General features: G+C 42.4%; 1 protein-coding gene across 8 annotated transcripts in view; it reads right to left on the bottom strand.

The window, feature by feature from the left end:
• The window catches only part of ZSCAN12 (zinc finger and SCAN domain containing 12), a 43,800-nt gene that overhangs the window by 16,955 nt on the left and 13,432 nt on the right, over positions 1 to 13,413 (bottom strand). For 2 of the 8 annotated variants that reach the window (XM_034660070.1, XM_034660071.1), the window contains exons 4-5: positions 12,968 to 13,393; positions 72 to 1,121 (exon numbers count right to left, since the gene is read on the bottom strand). In XM_034660070.1, coding sequence (XP_034515961.1) covers positions 13,264 to 13,393 — 130 coding nt within the window. In that variant the 3' untranslated portion in view covers positions 72 to 1,121; positions 12,968 to 13,263. Of the gene's footprint in view, positions 1 to 71; positions 1,122 to 2,332; positions 4,660 to 10,160; positions 11,331 to 12,967; positions 13,394 to 13,413 lie in introns of those variants that run through there. The other 6 variants (XM_034660066.1, XM_034660073.1, XM_034660068.1 and 3 more) reach the window with 5 other exon arrangements.

Below are 13,413 nucleotides of genomic sequence, written 5' to 3'. Positions count from 1 at the left end.
CGGCCCCCCCGGCCCCCGGCCCCCCGGCCCAGGGCCTCCACTGCGTGTCCCGCTGGAGCTCCCAGCCCTACCTGCTGTCCGGCGCCACCGAGAGGGGCTTGCGCGATGCCCCACCCCCGCCGAGAGGGGACTTCCGTCGGCCGGATGCACTTCCGGGGCCGCTCTAGGATCGCAGGAAGGTCCCCAAACTCGTTGGCTGCTCTGAGCCGCTGGAAGGGCCGGGCTGGCTGGGCCTAGAGGGCCACGTGGTCGCGTTCTCCCGGCCCGGCCTTCCCTCCCTCCTGCGGAAGCCCGCACTCCGCACCGTTTTCGCTCCGCGGGCCGAGCCCCAGTCCTGGTGGCGGTTATGCGCGTGGACTCACCTTCCTTTGTCCATAAAATTCTGACACTCTCCTTACAGGGTTGTTTGCCGACTTGACCAGACTTGTTATATATGGGTCTGGCATAAGTAAGTGCTTTCGTATTTGCTAGATAAAGATAGTGCCTTGCCCCTACTTAGGCCTGATACTCATCTGTCCTCTCGGCGCCCAGGATGAAGTTGAAGGAGGAAAGCTACGTGGTAAGCGGACTGGTTTCCCTTACACAGTACTGAAAGAGTCTTCTGAGTACAGAGAGCTAGTCTCTGACCTCAGAAAGCAGCATCAGGGCGGGAGGTGTCTGAAGGACTAACCTGTATCGTCAGGCATCCAGGACTTCTGAAGCGATCAGGCCCCGTGATGTGCTCAGAAAAACACTAGGTCGTCCCCCAGCAATCCAAAGGCAGTTTGAGGATCTAAGAAACAGGTACTTCCAGACGCACCTGCCGGGATGGGCACTAAGCCACACAGGCAGCTGCTCCCTCCAATGGGACTATCTCTGCCGCCAGTGAACATCCAGGATCCAAAGGAAGGGTCTTGCTTGTAGAAAATATAAGTGGCCAGAACTGTTGATTCTTTTTCCTCCTCCTCTTCTCCTGCATCTTCTCCTTTCTCCTCCCTCTTTCTGTTGTTGTTAATACACCCTACTGAGAAAACGGACTTCCCACATAAAAACCTTGTGGGGTATTAAGTTCAATAATGGTGAGGACATAAGTCAGAGGATGACAGTTTCAGTCCTTAATTTCCTGGTCAAGAGAATGCAGCCTAAGGAATCAGGGAGAACATTTAAAAAGCTAGAAATGTACCAGAATTCAATAAAGAAAACTTGTATTTCCTACTTCCATTCCTTTTTTTTTTAATAAGATTTTATTTTTATTTATGCGACAGAGATAGAGACAGCCAGCGAGAGAGGGAACATAAGCAGGGGGAGTGGGAGAGGAAGAAGCAGGCTCATAGTGGAAGAGCCTGATGTGGGGCTCGATCCCATAACGCCGGGATCACGCCCTGAGCCGAAGGCAGACGCTTAACCGCCGTGCCACCCAGGCGCCCCTTCCTACTTCCATTTCTTGCCAGTTTCCTTCATTTCAACAAGTCTTCCAGCTTCAGCACTACTGACATTGTGGGCTGGATAAAGCGGTTGTGAGAGGCTGTCCTGTGCATTGTAGGTTAGCAGCATCCCTGACCTCCACCCACAGGTAGCCCTCCCTCCCCCTCCCAACCACTAACCTGCTCCTCCCCACTGACCCCCCACCTCCCTGCCAGCAACGAAATCACAAGTCTCTTGACATGGTCAAATGTTTCCAAGGGGACAAAATCACCCTGGTTGAGAAGTACTGATTTGAACCAAGCCTATTTGAGATATTTGAAAACACTTCGAAAGACCTTGTTCATACAGTATTTTCCCATTTGCATCTCATGGCAACTCCTAGCCCCCAACCAGTCCAAGCAGCCCTTTTTCCCTGATCTTTCAAATCTCCTAGTCCATATGAAATCTAAGTCACCAGGGTGCCTGGGTGGCTCAGCTGGTTGAGCCTCCAACTTGGTTTCAGCCGGGGTCATGATCTCGGGTCCTTGGATCAAGCCCCAGGCAGTGCAGAGTCAGCTTTTCCCTCTCCCTCCGCCCCTCCCCCCATCCCATACACACACATTCGTGCTCTCAAATACATAAACGAATAATCTTTAGGAATTAAAAATATTTTGGGGCACCTGGGTGGCTCAGTCTTTTAAGCATCTGCCTTGGGCTTAGGTCATGATCTAAGGGTCCTGGGATCAAGCCTGCATTGGGCTCCCAGCTCAGCCAGGAGTCTGCTTCTCCCTCTCCTTCTGCAACCCCCCTCCAATAAAATCTTTTTAAAAAAAATTTAAAAGGACTTTTTAAAAAAGAAATCTAAGGAATGCCTGGGTGGCTCAGTCGGTTAAGTGACTGCCTTCAGCTCAGGTCATGATCCCAGGTCCTGGGATGGGGTCCCATATTGGGCTCCCTGCTCAGTGGGAAGCCTGCTTCTCCTGTTCTCCTGCCACTCCCCCTGTTTGGGCTCTCTGACAAAAAAATAAATAAAATCTTTAAAAAAAAAAAATCTAAGTTACCTCATTTTTAGCATGAAGTCTAATAATGTATCACCACTCTGCCTCTTTTGTTATGGCTGACAGCATTGCCCATGCATTACTGTCCTTTCCTCCAAACAAGGGAAGGCTCTTATGATGAGACAGAGACATCATTATTCTACTTTGCAGGGTAAAAACAGTAGAAAGTGTAAAGTTTCTCTTGTTCCCGGGTTTCGGCACCAAATGTTAGGTTTTTTCTCGTCGCTAATGTAATCAAGACCGCAAAGGCAAATGTGGTCCAGGGGATGAACTTTATTGCAAGCACCCTCGGGCGAGGTTCCGCGACTCAGGAAAGGGCGTAGAGTCAGGGAAGTCGCGCCCAGTGCAGGGCAGTGAGGGTTTTTATTGGGCACCACTGGGGGTGGGGAAAAGTCTGTCTTGGAGAGACGTGGCAGGGTTTTTATTGGGTACTGCTGGGGGTGAGGAAAGTCGGTAGGACGGCTTTCGGTTTCCCGCCTAGGTTTTGGTTTAAATCTTGGCGGGAGAGTTGGTTATCTTGGGTGTCTTGGCCCCTTTTCTTGGCCAGCCCAACAGAAAGAAACTACGGAATAAAATATCAGGGCTCCAGGTCATGGATTTCCTTCATACCTACAGACTAGTGAAAAAATTGTATCATGAAGGGATATATGGAGTGAGGGATACTTGGTCATTTCTACAGGATGGCAGTAGCTCCATAGGCATTCTTGAGGTTTAAAGTGCTCTCTTCCCAATTAGTAAGTGCCCTGGAGGTTAGAAGGTCATGTTTTTCTCTCTGGCTTTTGCATTTAACAAATGCCTGACCCAGCACAATGCACCTATCAAAGATGATTGACAAAACAGTGCTTCTTCGAGATGGATATGGCAGAAGGAAGCTGAGCAATAAAATGTAAAGACTGAGGGCTCAGAAACATGGATGGTACAAGTTTGGAGGGATTTAGGAGATTATCTGGTACAACATTCTCTAACTTATTTTGAATGTGACCTATAAAACAATAACTTCACAAATGACAGTTACACATACAAATAATACTGAAACAAAAGGACTGTGAAACAGCACCCTCATTGTGAGTGAATTTTCCTATTTTCTGTTCTAAATGCTTCCATTTCATTTTTTGGAAAACCTGCTGATGGAGGATAACGACAACTGCTTCGACCTGTGTTGCCAAATATCCTCCAAAAATGTAGAACAAGAAGAACAAACCGCACACACTGTGCCTGCAAACTGCCAGAAAACAGAAAAGGCCTCAACTTTAAGTTACCTGGAATACAAAGTGAGAAAACAGCAGAATCCCCCTATGGCAAGCCTCTGTGGTGGGAAATGGACAGTCTGAGAAAGTCCTAGAAGAGAGAAGAGGAGAGATAACAGTGGCCCTAAAAATTGCTCTAAAATCACCACCAGAAGGAGGGAATCTACCTAAGTGTGAAAATTAGGAAAAATATACCGGGAGATGAGAAAATAGACAACAGCAAGGGGCTTAAAAGACTATGTAATTCAAGGTAGCAGTCTTCAGAAAACATACTTTGGCAGGGAGAGAAGAAAAAAGAAGTACTTTTTGGGAAATGTGTAGTGAAAGGGACACAGAGTGAAAGAAGAAAATTTTTAGATTCCTGCAAGATATACACACAAAGAATCTCAAAACCGGTAATCAGAGTCCGCGTAAAATCATCCACCAAAGAAACTAGATTTTGTTACACTGAAAAAAGGGACCACTGAATAAGGAATCCAGTACACACCCTAAGTACAGAAATAGAAAAAAACATGGAAAAGTCTAGGAAAAAGTACTACATGGAAACAGAAAATCAGAACCAACGTACCTCAACTCATAAGAATCACCTAGCCCACTCCCCCAAAAATCCTTTAAGAAAAAGAAAAATGAAACAGTATTGCAAAGTAAACTGAACATCTCAAACAAGCACTGGAAATATGAAAAACACTTTTAATCAGAAACTCAAAAATTAAAAAACAAAGATGGATCAAAAAACTAGGAGGAAATGAAAAGGGAGCTGATTGAACTTGGGAAAGAAATGGAAGAGAGTCACCTCAGAAACAAATACTATATTAAACGATGCTTAGGGAAGAAAACCCGATAGGTAACCGTAAAAGGCGCACTGAGCCCGGAAAGGCAGGAAAACAAAGAGAATGAAAGTGAATGGAAAGAAGAAAGTGGAAAGTATTTGTGAAGGAGTGACTGAAATGGAAGCCGGGCCAATGATGTCCCTGAAAAATAAAACAATGAAACAAAATTAATATTAAAACCCGTAATCCAAGAAAACTTCACATTGTTAAAACACTGAAAACAAGACCTGAATATACAAAGGGCTCACAGTGATGAGGGAACAGAAGGCAAGCTGAGGACAAAGCAGAAACTGACACCCCGCACCCTCCCCTCCCCCACCCTGGGATGTAGGTGACATTCCTCAGGCGCTCCAGGCTGCCCTAAAGGACAAAGAAATAGTTAACCTATAGAGACCACAATCCTGCAAGACTTGAGTCTCCCTCGGTTTACAAATGTCTTAGCAGTTTACAAGAACAAAGCATTTCTACCACTAACGGAGCTTCCAGAAGGAAATGTAGATACAATTAAACGTCCTTATAATCTGCAGCCTCCAGGAAGTTCCCGACTATCTTCATGTTAACGCCTTACTAGAGGGAAAAACAACCTTAACTTGACAATGGCCAGGCCTCCGGTATCCTGTGAGTCTTAACATATGAAAGTACTTTCTCAACCTCCCTTTTTCCTTACCTCCCCCAACCCCACAGCAGTTCTTTCTGCCCACGGTCCTGTTCCCCTGCTTTAATAAACCACCAACTTTGCACCAAGGATGCCTCAAGAATTCTTTCTTGGTCGTCCGCTCTGGACTCCACCCCACCGAACCTCACCTATATTCCACAACTTCATCAACAGGGTACCTGGGAAGATTATTCTGGAACAGGAAACTCAGAGAGTGTGGCTGGTAAATCTATTTCATTTCAAAGATAAAGAAAAAATGTCCTCTAGGCCTCCGGGGGGAAAACATTAAATAACTTAAAAGGACTAAATAATTAGACTGATAACAGCTTTCTCAAACACACCATACAAAGCGAAACTATAGGGGAATATTACTTTTTAAAAATTCTATGAAGAAATGTGTGACCCAGGAAGGCTCGGTGGCTCAGTCGGTTAAGCGTCTGTCTTTAGCTCAGGTCATGATCCCAGGGTCCTGGAATCTGAGTCCTGCATTGGGCTCCTTGCTCAGTGGGGAGCCTGCTTCTCCCTCTCCCTCTGCCTGCTGCTCCCCCTGCTTGTACTCTCTTTCTGAGAAATAAATAAATAAAAAATTTAAAAAAAAAAAAGTGCCAAGGGGCACCTGGGTGGCTCAGTCCATTAAGCGTCTGACTCTATCTCAGCTCAGGTCTTGATCTCAGGGTCGTTGAGTTCAGTCCCCGCGTTTCGAAAAGGAAAATTTTTTTTTAAGTGCAACTCAAGAATTTAATGTTCACCTCAACTGTCCTTCGAGTATCAAGACTAGAAAAATAGTTTGAGATCTAGAAGAACTTAGCGATTTCTGTGTCTATGAGTCTTACTGCAGAAGTCACCTGGAAACAGGGTTTATTCAACCACATGACTTGGAAAACCCCAAAATTATCAAGAATATTTTAATATGTTATTGTAGATCTAAAATTAAAACAAAAGTGGCAACAAGGGTGGAAGATAAATATGTAAATACTGTATATTGTAACAAAGTAGAAATAATACATCTTAAAAATGGGAGAAAGGAGGGGTGCCTGGCTGGCTCAATCAGAAGAGCAAAAGACTCTTGATCTTGGTGTAGTGAGTTCGAGCCCCACATTGGGCACAGAGATTACTAAAAAGAATAAGTAAACTTAAAAAAAAATGGGAGAAAGGAGAATAAGCTCACTGACTGTTGTAGAGGCAATGGACTGGAGGTGAAGGAAACAAAAACTGACAGTCAACAGTAAAAGGCTAGATAAGAAAATAGGTGACTAAGGACATTAAAAATGCTATAAATACAAATGTTATCATTGTAATAGAATTACATATTTTTCTAATACCAAGAATATTTCTAAAAAGCAAAATATATACAAGAAATAAATATAGCAAACATAATAAACATTAAAAAAATAAGTTAACAGTTGGGATAAAAAATGTCCAATCATATCGATAAATGTGAATGAAACTAATTAAAAAAAAAGATTTTTCAGTTAAGCTACAAATTAAGACCTGATTATATGTATACCCTATACACTGAATGCTGTTGAGTTAAATTCAAAAAGATCTAAATAAATGGAGAAATATGCCATCTTCATGTGTTAGAATACTCAGTATTCTTAGGATGTCAGTTCTCCCCAAATTGATTTATAGATTCAATGAAATCCAAATAAAATCCCAGACTTTTTGGTAGAAATTGACCAACTGTTCCCAAAATTCATCTGGAAATGGTATTTTGAAAAGGCTGAAGGGCTAATGCACCCTATTTCAAGAATTACCGTAAAGATATTAGTAATCAAAAGAGAATGGTACTAGTGTAAAGGTAGACAAATAGATCATTTGAACAAAGTCCAGAAATAGACTCACACGAATATGAACAAGTTTCAGCAAACATTTGAAGGCAATTCAGTGGAGGAAAAACCTAAAAATTACATAGCACATAAAAGCAATTTAAAACATTTTTTGTAACCTTGGGTTAGGAAAGATTTCTCAGCCATATCACCAACATGACCATTAAAAAAAATGTACTTCATGAACATTTAAAATTCTGCTCTTCAAAGCACACTATTATGAGAGTGAAGACAGCCCACAAACTGGAAGAAGTATTCATTCATCACTGCACTGATAAAGGACTGGTATCCAGAATATATAAGTTTAGTTCAAGGAAAAAAGTGGGCAAAGTCTTGAACAGAAACTTCAGCAAAAGGCTTTATAGGAATGACAACTAATCCCAAGAAAAGATGCTCAGTATCATTAGTCACTAGGAAATGAAAATTAAAATTACAATATGCTACACCTATTAGGCGGTCTAAAATGAAAGACTGACCTTACCAAGTCTTGGCAAGAACATGTAGCGAAGGATAGCTCATACACTGCTGGTAGGGATGTGAAAGAGAACCAATACTGGAAAACAATTTGAGTTTCTTTAAAAGTTAAAAATATTCTTAGCAGGTAGGTCCAACCATCCCACTCTTAGGTATTTACTGAAGAGAAATGAAAGCATATGTCTATATGAAGACTTGTACACAAATGTCCACACCAACTTCATTTTTAAGAGCCCCCAAATGAAAATAACCCAAATGTCTATCAATAGGTAAATGTAGAAACAAACTGTGGTGTATCCATACAATGGAATACTCAACAAGAGAAAGGATGGATTATTGATACATGCAACAACATGGATGAGTCTCCAAGTAATTATGCTGAATGAAAGAAGCCAGACCAAAAAAGGAGGGAACATACACTATTCCATTCATATCTAATTCTAAAAAATGCACACTAAATCTATAGCAACAGAAAGCAGAGCAGAGGTTGCCTAGAGATGAGGGCAGGGTGCAAAGAAGTGTGGGAGGGAGGAATTATCATGGCACACACGTTAACATTTTTGGGTGATCGATATGTTCATTATATTAATTGTGCTGATTATTTCACAGACGTACACGTTAAGACTCATGTACAACTGTATACCTCGGCAGTTTACTGTATATCGATTTCCCTCAGTAAAGCTGTTTTAAAAATCATAACTGATTATATTGCAGATTCAAGGCAAACAAATTTAAAAATCTAGATGAAATAGATAATTTTCTAGGCAAATAATATATTACTGGAATTGACGCTCATTATAAATAGAGCACCTAAACAGACTGGTTTTGTAGAAGAAACAGAAAAAGTTACCAAGGAACTATCCCACAGGAAGCACCCAGCCCAGATGGTTTTACATCAGAATTCGACCTTCAGGGGCACCTGGGTGGCCCAGCTGCATAAGCGACTGCCTTCAGCTTAGGTCATGATCCTGGAGTCCCAGGATTAAGTCCCCATAGGGATCCCTGTTCAGTAGGGAGTCTGCTTCTCCTCTGACTCTCCCCTCTCATGCTCTCTCTCAAATAAGTAAAGTCTTAAAAAAAAAAAAAAAATTCAACATTCAAAGACCAGCTAATTCCAGTGCTCTATAAATTGTTCTAGAGTGTTAAAAATGAACAAAAATGTAATAACTTTTATGATGCAATTAAAATGCTGAAACCTAAACCTGGAAAATACAGTACTAAAAAAAAAAAAGAGTATTACAGACCAATTTCATATAAACATTGAAGAAAAATGTACTAAATAAAATATGAATAGTCAAACTCATTAACATATCGAGAAAAGAATACACCATGATTAAGTAGGACTTATTGCAGGAATGAAAGGTTGGTTCAATATTAGAAAATCCTTTCACATAATACAAGATAATAACAAAGTTAAGGGGAAAAAATGTGATTTCTGTAGATGCTATAAAGGCCTTTCACAGAATGCAGTCATTCTTTTTTTTTTTTATTTGAGGGAGCGAGCAAGAGCATGAGTGGAGGTGGGGAGCAGAGGGAAAGGAAGCCGACTCCCTGATGAGCCAGGGAGCCCCATGCAGGGCTCGATCCCAGGACCCTGGTATCATGACTTAAGCAGGGGCAGACGCTGAACTGATTGAGCTTACCCAGGTGCCCTGAATGCAGTTCATTTTCTAAAATTACTGTAATACCTATTCTTTTTTTTTTCTTTGAAAAAGAGAAAGGGAGAGAGAGCACACATGGGGGGGAGGGGCAGAAGGAGAAAGAGAGAATTTTTTTTTTTTTAAGATTTTATTTATTTATTTGACAGAGAAAGAAACAGCCAGCAAGAGAGGGAACACAAGCAGGGGGAGTGGGAGAGGAAGAAGCAGGCTCCCAGCGGAGGAGCCTGATGCAGGGCTTGATCCCAGAATGCAGGGATCACACCCTGAGCCCAAGGCAGATGCTTAACCCAGGTACCCCAAAAGAGAGAGAATCTTAAGCAGGCTACACGCCCAGCACTGAGCTTGACGTGGGGCTTGATTTTATCATCCTTGAGATTACGACCTGAGCCAAAATCAAGAGTAGGATGCTTAACTGGCTGAGCCACCCAGGCACCTCCTGTAATACCTATTCAAAAAAGTTTAGGAATATACAACAAATACACTCAGAGTTCTGAAATAATCATTGCAAAGTTTTAAAATCTATGTTTCTTGTATTTAGTGACCTACTATAAATTACATAAGCCTCATTCTGTCTCATAGAGATTGGGCTATATTAACAACTTGCTGAAGAGCTTCTAAAGATTCTTTCCTCTTTTGCCTGTTTTAGAACTAAAAAAGATAATAAGCCCGTTATTTAAAGGATCAGCCTTCACAACATTATATTATGTGTTATCCATAAGGGAAAATATCTCCATCATTATCTGTCAATAGGCTGTATGTTAATTATCTTTCACTAAGAAAAAACAATCAAACCAAAGCTGGAAAATACATATTCTCTGAAGGACACTTACATGACCTTATGCTGGAGAACACAGAAGCAGTCTCAAGGGGTGCTTGGGTGGCTCACTTGGTTAAGCGACTGCCTTCAGCTCAGGTCATGATCCTGGGGTCCTGGGATCAAGTCCCACATTGGGCTCCCCTGGCTCTGTGGGGAGCCTGCTTCTCCCTCTCCCTCTGCCTGCCACTCCCCCTGCTCTGTCAAATGAATAAATAAAATCTTAAAAAAAAAAAAAAGCAGTCTCAAATTTAGGAAAGTGTCAAACAAATTAATGATGTGGTTCACTACATGTACTGAAACTTTATAAATGTGATTTTTGTGTCCTGGGATACAGACACCAACCTATTTAGGTCATAAAGAAAATAAAATGTAATAGTAGACAATAATCTACTCTTGTTGAATGAATTAAAGCTACGAGATTAGAGCAGGCCTGGGGATAACATGTATGCACAGTCATCCAGGAGACAGTATCACAAGTCCTGGGATGCAGGGAAGCAACTTATTTCAAACATCCTTGTTGCTTACATCTATAGACTCCCCTAGAAAGCAAAGAACTGCTGACCTTTCCTTTTCTTGACCTGAGGCATTCACTGAATGTTTTTACTGGCTAAGTTGGGCAATTAAGAATACCCATTCCCCATACAACTCGCCCATTTACATTAACTAAATTAATTTTCCAATATTGTGGAGATTCTGTTGTGGAGACTTGGTCTCTGACCATTCAACTTCCCGCGATCCTCTCATTTATAAGAACTTGTCTGATGTGGACTCACTGATATTTACCAAGGTCTAACCACCGTCTGAAGACTTCCATACTCATCACACTATCTGCGTTTCCCTGTAGTGTGAATTCTCCAATGCTGAATAAAGCTGGTGATTCCATGCAAAGCATTTCCACATTCATCACAGTTATTAGATTTCTCTCCTGTGTAGACTCCCCGGTGCAGTCAATCCTGACTCGTGAGTAAAGGCATTCCTCTTTACTTCCTGTAAGGTTCTGTGAGGTTTCTATGCTGAGGTTTCTATCGCATCTCTGCAGTCTCTCGTTTATGTGATTCCCTGATGTAAAATGAGGCCACTATAACCAAAAGCTTCCCCACATTCCTTACACTAAGCATTTTTCCAGGTGGTGGATCTCCTGGTGGGAAAGGAGGGACCCACTCTAAACAAAAGCCTTTCCAAACTTGTTCTCAAAGAGATTCTCTTTAGCATCTGGAATCCCTAATGCTGAGTGAACACTCAACAGCGACTAAAGCTTTTCCTACACTTACTGCATAGGTGTTAAAGTCCTACAGAGATCCCACCAGAAGATGTAGCATCTTCAGAATTTTTTTATGTTGGAGACAAGTCCTTATTTTCATTCTCAGTAACACCATCTAAAAAAAAAATGCACAGACAATTCAAATGTCAGTTGTCTTTTCTGCTGAGATGAGACTTAAGACGAAGAACAGTGATAAAAATAAAACCCAGTTTTACCTAAAGTGCGTGCCTTTTCTAAATGTATCTAAACTGTCATCTCAATTTGGCAAAGTGCCCAAAAAGGCACGCAAGGTTCCAGTTTGGGTGAGGAGAAGACAGCTGGGCAGAAAGTCTGGAAGAATATGGAAGATTTTCTCACAAAATGGGACAAAGAATCAGGAAGGTATAATCAAAAAAGGGGAGATCAGTTTGAATCCAGAGATGAAAAATGGAGTATCAAGAAATCAAGAGAGGGGCGCCTGGGTGGCACAGCGGTTAAGCGTCTGCCTTCGGCTCAGGGCGTGATCCCAGTGTTCTGGGATCGAGCCCCACATCAGGCTCTTCTGCTATGAGCCTGCTTCTTCCTCTCCCACTCCCCCTGCTTGTGTTCCCTCTCTTGCTGGCTGTCTCTATCTCTGTCGAATAAATAAATAAAATCTTTAAAAAAAAAAAAAAAAAAAGAAATCAAGAGAAATTTTAATTTATTAGTGTGAGTTAAAAGGACCATTTATACCAACTGAAATGTACCTAGGCCACTACTATAGACAAGCAAAATGCTCCACAAACATTTATTGAGTCAATGAACAGTGGTATATGATAAAAGTTAACTTGAAGCAACAACTAGAACAGTTTCAAAATACACAGTTTTGATATGGAAAAACTAAAGTGGGGAAAATAACTTTTTCAGTAATGTTCAGGACTAAAACATAGGAAAAAAGCAGCACTTTGAAGTTAAATTAGTTGAATAGGTCCAAACAAACCAAACAAAACCCCTCACAAATATGACTGAAAGTTTCTACCTCAAGAATTGGGCAGATAGGGGCGCCTGGGTGGCACAGCGGTTAAGCGTCTGCCTTCGGCTCAGGGCGTGATCCCGGCGTTCTGGGATCGAGCCCCGCATCAGGCTCCTCTGCTAGGAGCCTGCTTCTTCCTCTCCCACTCCCCCTGCTTTGTGTTCCCTCTCTCGCTGGCTGTCTCTGTCTCTATCAAATAAATAAATAAAATCTTTAAAAAAAAAAAAAAACAATTGGGCAGATAATGAGAAGGAGATGATGGGTAGGGGTAAGTTTTCGAGGGAAAGGACATTACTGAGAATTCTAAAAAGCTTCCTTTCAAGGATCTCCTTTCTCTGCAGACACCCTTTCTCATTGGCTTTCCATTTCAAAGGGCAATAATGCTCAAAAGTCAAACTATGACAGGGTCTTAATCGGCTGCACTTGAAACCCTGGATTCCAAAGTACTCTCTCTGCCATAAGCATTTCCTGTTCTACCCTTTAGGCTGTACTCTAAAGGCAATGGGATGAAGCTGGTCTTGGAAAACTGAATTTGAAGTTAAACTCTCGATAAAAACGCCCAAACAACAGCCCAATATGGAAGAACTTTCCAGAGGTGCACATGAATACCAAGGGGAATTAAAGCCCATGAGGGAGGTGCTGGGTTTTGGCTGTGGAGACGTGGATCCTAAAGTTCAGTTTTGCTGCCTTCTCTGCTATTCCAAAGGGCTTCCACCACTCAAGCCATAACATAACATAAGTCATATCCCAACCCTTCCCACCTGGTGGCTTCTCCTCCAAGCTGTCTCCAACTTCTCTAGCGTAAGTGATGCCTCTTCTTCACATTCTGGGTATCATCCCTGAGTCTGCAGCTCCCCAGCGAGGTGTCAGGACCTGCTTCCGCACCTGCTCCTCGGTGTGTTTGTGGTCTCAGCAACTGTGGGCAAAGCTCTCTGAGTCTTCTGACAGTCCTGGGAGGCCCAGGTAGCTATCTCCTGTAGTAGCAACTTAAAGTCTGAAGGACTATCCGTGACTTCTTTGCCAGCGTGGTCCCAGGCACAGCCCTCTCCCTCTGCCATCAGTCACTATTAGGGACCTTCCCACAGGAGGACCGCCATTCTGGAATGAGAGCACTCAGGAGAAGATTCACTCCAGCCTGGGGTTCACACGGGTTTTTCAGAAGTATTTCCTTGTAGCTAGTCTTCTTCCTGGGGCATAAAATAACACT

Source organism: Ailuropoda melanoleuca, chromosome 5 (assembly GCF_002007445.2).
Source record: "Ailuropoda melanoleuca isolate Jingjing chromosome 5, ASM200744v2, whole genome shotgun sequence".
Classification (NCBI taxonomy): domain Eukaryota; kingdom Metazoa; phylum Chordata; class Mammalia; order Carnivora; family Ursidae; genus Ailuropoda; species Ailuropoda melanoleuca.
This window is presented reverse-complemented; position numbering and strand designations above follow the sequence as displayed.